The sequence below is a fragment of the Glycine max genome, chromosome 19 (genome assembly GCF_000004515.6).
Source record: "Glycine max cultivar Williams 82 chromosome 19, Glycine_max_v4.0, whole genome shotgun sequence".
Classification (NCBI taxonomy): domain Eukaryota; kingdom Viridiplantae; phylum Streptophyta; class Magnoliopsida; order Fabales; family Fabaceae; genus Glycine; species Glycine max.
This window is the reverse complement of record NC_038255.2, coordinates 40882313-40889068: the sequence shown is the minus strand read 5'-3', so window position 1 is coordinate 40889068 and position 6756 is coordinate 40882313. Positions and strand designations below refer to the sequence as shown.

Here is a 6756-nt window from a genome sequence, read left to right as displayed (position 1 = left end):
AGACTTGCCTATTTGTTGGTGTTTCTCTAATGATCTTCACCATGATCATGACTCTTAATTCACCCAAAGAAAATTGGGACTATTTAAAGGAAGAGTATGAAGGGGATGAATATATTTGTGGCATGCAAGTGTTAAACCTGATGAAGGAATTTGAGGTACAAAAGATGAATCAAGACAATTAAAGGGTATTCAAACAGAAAACTTGGCATTGCTAATAAGGTTAGATTGTTGGATACTATATTTGCAAAATCCATAATTGTTGAAAAAATTATAGTTATAGTGCGAGAGATGTTAAGCATGCATCAATAACCACTTTGGAAATTACGAAGAATCTGTCCAATATCTCTTCGGCAGAAGTGATGCATGCCTTGCAAGCCTAGGATTAGAGAAGATTCACGAGAGAAAAACTACCGTTGAAGGAGCTTTATCAGCCAAGCATCACAATGTGACCAAATACAAGAAAAATAAGAATTTTGTTATGATGGGATCAAGTTCAACATCAACCAATGCAAAAATAAATTGGAGAGTATACGCATTTGTTTTCCTTGTTTGCAAAGAGAGAGAAAGACATGCATTTGTTTTTTTTTTAATATTATAAAATCCCACTCTTTAAAAAGGAAGTGAACATTGTTTTTTTAATAAAAAAATATTTTATATTCTTTGATTATTATTTTTAAAGATAATAGTAAATAAAACATTAATAAAATTTAAATATTTATATAAAATAAAATAAAAGTGTAAAATGAGGAAGTGAGACTTTATTAATGACATGCCAAAGCACAACAATAAAGATCGCAATTCCAACTACCAATACCGCTTTAATCCAAAATAAATTGAATCACTTTTTGAGTTTATCAGCATTGCATAGGAATGACATGATAAATGATTATTTTATACAACTAAAGTAAATAAATAAATATTTTTAATATATAAATTATATCATAATTAAAATGTGTATTTGTAAAGAAATTAAAATTTATAACAAATAAATACTTTTTAATATACGTATATATTATATTTTTAATTTATTATGAATAAATAAATTGTTATTATGAATAATATTTATAAAAAAATTAAGATTGAGACACAATGTAACATGTCAAACCACTTTTCATGACTCAAATACTTCCCTCTTCTATCAACTCATTCTTTTTGCCAATATAAAAAAATTCACTTGTTTTTTACAGCATTGGCCGAACTTTTTCCTTTATGTATAGTATAGTTGGTTCCTCCACAGCCTACTGCCATAAGGACAGAACGAAAAATAAAATAATATAGTGAAGCTGGTGTTATCTACTTCGACCTTGAGCCTACATCATTAAAGTATGTGTCTAAACAAATACGTGATGGTACTCCTGAGTATCATTAACACTTGGAATTCAATGCCAAACATAGAATGTATCGTGGCCAAACCATTCCTATATAATCATCAGATTGAAAAGAAAAAAAATGATGTGAAATACAAAGCTTAAAATTTACATACAAAGACTCAACAAAAAACAAGGCAGTCTTTGAGTTGGAACATAGAAGTTCAGACTGGAATGGAGGGTTCCTCATTTGGTTCATGCAAATTTGCAATGCAAGTTCTTGACTCCAAGGAGTGAAGGCCTCTTAGAACTTCTACCATGGATGGCCTTTTCTCAGGCACCACAGAAGTGCAATGAAGCGCTATGTCTAAAGCTCCAATCATTTCTTGGTGACAAGTGTGTGATATTTTAGGGTCAAGAACTTGTTGCACCCCATTAGTGATATTCACTTTCCTTCTGACCCACTTCACAATGTCAAGTGAGTCATTTGACTCTGTTTGCTCTGCTTGCCTGCCACTCACTAGCTCTAGCAATACCACACCAAAGCTGTAGACATCCAATTGTTCAGTTGCTTTCTTAGTGTAGCCATTTTCTGCAATGCAACAATAGAGTTAGTTAGCATGTCAATGTTTATTGGCTAACTTATACAATAAGCAAAATTAAATATTTGTTGCCAGCATTCATATTGATGATATTCTATGCATTGTTTTCTATCAATAATATATTTAATAAAATGAGTTATAAATCGGTTTACTGGATATTCTTGTGAAAATATAGTACATAATTTAGGCAGTTATAGTTAGCCAAGTACGATGATGCAACTCTATTGAAATCCACTAAAGTCCTGTGGAATTTATCAGCTAACATGCCACTCAAACCCATTCTAATGCAAAATTTGCAGAGAGAGTAGTCATCAATCAGAAGCCAAGGTTAAGAAGTACTAAAATGAATCATCTCAAGAGTTCGCATACAAAATCAAGCACTTTCACAATAAAGTGAACATTCAAGCAAAGCATATAGGTCTTGATTTGTATCAAAAGGAAATTCTATGAATTGCATGAGTTTGTTCAATGACGGGAGAATGCATTTTCAATTAGTGCTTTATGTAATTGAGTGATTCGTAATTCTCATACCTGGTGCAATGTAACATGAAGATGCTGCTTCAGAGTTCAAAACTGATTGAAAAGCAGCTTCTCCCACAACTCGATCAAGAGCAAAATCTGTGAGTTTTGGCTCAAAGTTTGCATCCAACAAAATGTTACTTGACTTGACATTTCTGTGAAGCAAGTGAGGGACATAATCCTTGTGAAGATATGCCAGTCCTTGAGCAACTCCAATGGCAATTCTTAATCGAATTCCCCACTGCAACTGAAAATTCGGACTAGAAATCAAATCCTCTAAGCTCCCTCCATGCAAGTATTCATAAATGAGAAACACTGACTCATCAGAGTGGCAGAACCCAAGAATTTTAACAACATTCTTATGCCTGATTTTTGCCAAAGTCTTGACCTCAGCCTTCAAACTTTTTGAGGACTGGTTTCCAAAATTAACCAACTTCTTCACAGCTACTAGTTCACCACTAGGCAAATTCAAAACATAAACTTTACCAAAAATCCCACCATTTCCCATTGAACTCTTCTCATTCATCCCTGTAAGCAGATCATGCTCAGTAATTCTGAGTGGATAGAAGAACACCGAGCGCCAAACCCCTACTTGATCACTCTTGCAAGATCTCCTATTCAAAATAAACCCACCAACAACAATGGCAGTTCCAGCAACAAAGGCTAAAGAGATGAGGGCACATGCTAAGGTTGTGATGCTACCAATGTGGTGTTTTGGCATGTCATCAGAGCAAGAGTTAGGCAATCCAGGGCCACAAAGACCAGGGTTTCCTTCCAAAAATGAGGCAGGGAGACCTGAAATCAAGGAGTATGGTACTTTACCTGATAGCTGATTGAAGGACACATTGAAAAGAGCAAGCTTCAAGTTTTGAAGCCCTTGTGGGATTGAACCAGTGAGATTGTTATGTGAAAGATCAAGGTAAGTAAGCACAGGTAGCTCAGCAAGGGAAGAGGGTATGTCTCCTGTTAGACTGTTGTCAGCCAAAGACAATGAAACTAGTTTCCTGCATTTTTTGAGCTCTGGGATTTCACCAGAAAGAGAATTGTGGGAGAGATTTACTATGCTCATAACAGGAGAGTCACAAAAGTTTGGAGGAAGTTCACCATAGAAACGGTTGAGAGAAGCAGAAAATCTGTATAAGCTCTTGACAAGGCCAAGACCTTGAGGAATTTTACCAGCAAAGCTGTTGTTGTCAAGCTGAACTTGCTCCAACTGAACAGCTCCTGAAACTGACTCAGGTATCTGCCCTGAGAATCTGTTGTTTTCAGCTCTGATGAGCTTAATTTTAGGTAATGACCACAATCCAAGGGGGAAATCTCCAGAGAAACCATTGTTCTGGACTTGGAATCTCTCAAGACTCTTACATTCACCAATGGAGGTGGGTATTGAACCAGTGAAGGCATTTGTGTGGAGACCGAGGTTAATAAGGCCTTGTCCCTTGCATATGCCACTTGGAAATTCCCCCAAAAGCTTGTTTTGTGAAACATCTAATGAAACCAGGTTCTTGAGAGAAGACGGTAGAGCCTTTGGAACCCCACCTGTTAGGTTGTTCTCAGAGAGATCCAAATGGGTCAAGCTGACAATGCCCACCAGAGAATCTGGAATTCCACCTTGAAAAGAAGAGCTTTGCAACAGAAGTTGCTTTAGATTTCCAAGCTCACCAATGTCCTCAGGAATCTCACTCACCAAGTAAGGATTCTGAGACAAATCAAGGACTTCAAGTTTAGTTAGATTTCCAAAGACAGCAGGTACACTACCTGAAAGCAAGTTGCTTCCCAAGTTGAGAACTTGGAGGTTCTTCAAGGAGCCTATGCTTTCAGGAATGTTTCCCTCTATGTGGTTTCTGCTCAAATCAAGCACTCTCAATGAACCAAACTGAGAAATCTGAGACGGGATAGTGCCCCATATGAGGTTGGTACTGAGATTCAAAGTCTCCAAGGAACTGCACTGAGAGAGATGAAGAGGGATGGGTTGGTTGAAGATGTTATCAGCAAGGTTAAGATAAGACAGATTTGGAAGGTCACATATTGAAGATGAGATATCTCCAGAAAGGTTTAAGCTTTGAAGGTTGATAGAAGTTACTGAAAGTGAAGGTGTGGTGGAGCAAGTGATTCCAGTCCAGTTACAGTGGTGGTTTGAGGAAGTGTTGGACCAGCTAGACAAGGCCCTCTTAGAATCTTCAATGGAGGCCTTGAAGGAGAGAAGAATATTACCTTCTGAAGAAGATGAACTAAGATTAATGAAGATTGAAAGGTACACAGAGAGAAGGAATAGGTATGTACAGAATGTGGTAGTAGCCATTAGCTTGGTGTGTCTGCAAAAGAACTTGCTATGTGCTATTTTCAACAACGGTTTCTATATATCAGTGCTTAGTGTGTGGGAATGTCAAATCTGTCTCTAGAGATATTGCTGGAGCTTGATGGGCTGGAGAGAAAAAAGCTTGCATTTTTACGTGAAAAAACTCATCATGGCCATTGAGGAATTTGTTGATAAAAACCACAAAAGTCTCTCTTTCTCTCTCTTTTTGTAAGACTTTTTTACCCCTTCATGACACTGCGGTGTGTCAAAAGGAATTGTATTTGGACAAGAAAATGGTACAATAATTTCCACAGTAAAGGAAGAGAAGTGAAGATATTAAAAAAAAAGTATAAGGTAAAAATATCAAATGTGTTGAAAAGATAGAAAAACACATAATATTATAAAATATAAGATTAAATATGTTTTTAGTGTTTACTAATGTTTGTTTTTGTTCCTTAAAAAATATTTATCATTCATGAAAATGTGTTGCTTGTAATTCTTATTTTTCATATATGAGTATTTATTTGTTAAAAACACATTTCTAGAGCAAATAAACAAACAAAAAATGGCATTTTACATATACTAAAAGTAAATGATCTGTTTACATAATCATAGATATCTTCCTAATATGAATACTTCTATCACCTTATGACCTTAAAATTATAAAAAAAAAAAATTATTGTATGAGTAATGTAGTACTATAAGTTAAGCTTAATTTCAACACTCTACCCGACTCATATTTAATTTTACCTTTCTGTTTTGTTTCCACTTATTAGTATATGTATTTATTGTTACTACTAGTAGCCAAATTCTCTGAAACAGGGCCAAACAATGTGAGCAGAGAAAGTTACAAGCCATTGTCCGAAAATAGTTGTTACTGTTATAGACCATCGAGTCACTAATATCGCGGAACTTTTCACCCCCAAGAAGAGAAAAAGAAGTGAAGTTTTTTCAACGTTGCAAAATAGAATCCAAAGAAGCTAAATAGTGGCCCCGGGATTTGACCTTGGAACGCCCAAACGTTTTTATTTAGGATTACCACGGCAACCAATTCAATGCATTGAAGACGTTTTGGCACGGTCACCGGGTCACGTGCCAACATTGTCAATTTGTGTTCCTACGTGGGGTCTCTAATTGACCGTCAGAATTCACAAGTCAGAGAACTTTGATTTGCCCCAAGTATGAAACAAAAATTTTCATTAAACTTGGCACCTTAGCTTTAGTATTAAACAAAATTAACAACACCAACATGTGATTGATTTTCACATGGAATTAGGCTGAATCTTTTAAAAATTTGAGTTCTAAGTGTTTAATAGTGTGAGTTCCAAAAGCTATATTATAACATTGGTGTAGTTATACAGGAATTATTTTTATCAGTATTTACAAATTTTGAGTATTGACTTTTGATTATTGATTTTTGTCATAATTTTGATCGATCATTTTCACAGGATATTTCAAACATATGATGACACGATAAAATAAAATAAAAAAGCAAGAATTCAAAACTTGTACTAATATATTAGGAGCACTAGGTGTCGCATATAATATGGGATGAACCAACGGACTTAAAAAAAGCAAAGAGAGTAATATTTATTAGAAAGAAACAAGTGTGTGAATAAGAGGACGAAAAGGGGGCATGGAAGAAAGGCTTCTCGTGAGTGATAGTGTTGATGAGAGACAGAGGTCCCCATGGCAGGTTTCAGACTCATTTGGAATTATATGAAGTCCAAATAATAAAATAAGACGGTGACGGAGGTCAAGATAAGTTCGGACAAGTATCGTTAACAGTAATATAATACTAATACACTGCTTCTACAATATTTTATTTCCGACCCCCCTTTTCTTATTACAAAAAATAAAAGACTTAGACACCCTCCTATTAATAAATAATCACAATTGTTTATGATTTATAATTTATGGTAATCGTTGCTGCTCTTTTTTATGCATGGGATCCACAATTTAGAGTAGGTCAGGAAGAGTGAATGACAAAGGCTCTTTGATTTGAGGGAGAGGAATATTACATTTCACC

At 35.3% G+C, this 6756-nt stretch overlaps 1 protein-coding gene across 1 annotated transcript; it reads right to left on the bottom strand.

Moving 5' to 3' along the window:
* Positions 1 to 1330: 1330 nt before the first annotated feature.
* On the bottom strand, positions 1331 to 4935 carry LOC100794428 (probably inactive leucine-rich repeat receptor-like protein kinase At5g06940). The gene is made up of 2 exons (XM_006604310.4): positions 2441 to 4935; positions 1331 to 1899 (listed from the first exon to the last, which is right to left on the bottom strand). Exons 1-2 carry the CDS (start codon positions 4728 to 4730, stop codon positions 1532 to 1534), a joined length of 2658 nt encoding a protein of 885 aa, XP_006604373.1. The 5' UTR covers positions 4731 to 4935; the 3' UTR covers positions 1331 to 1531.
* Positions 4936 to 6756: the final 1821 nt, after the last annotated feature.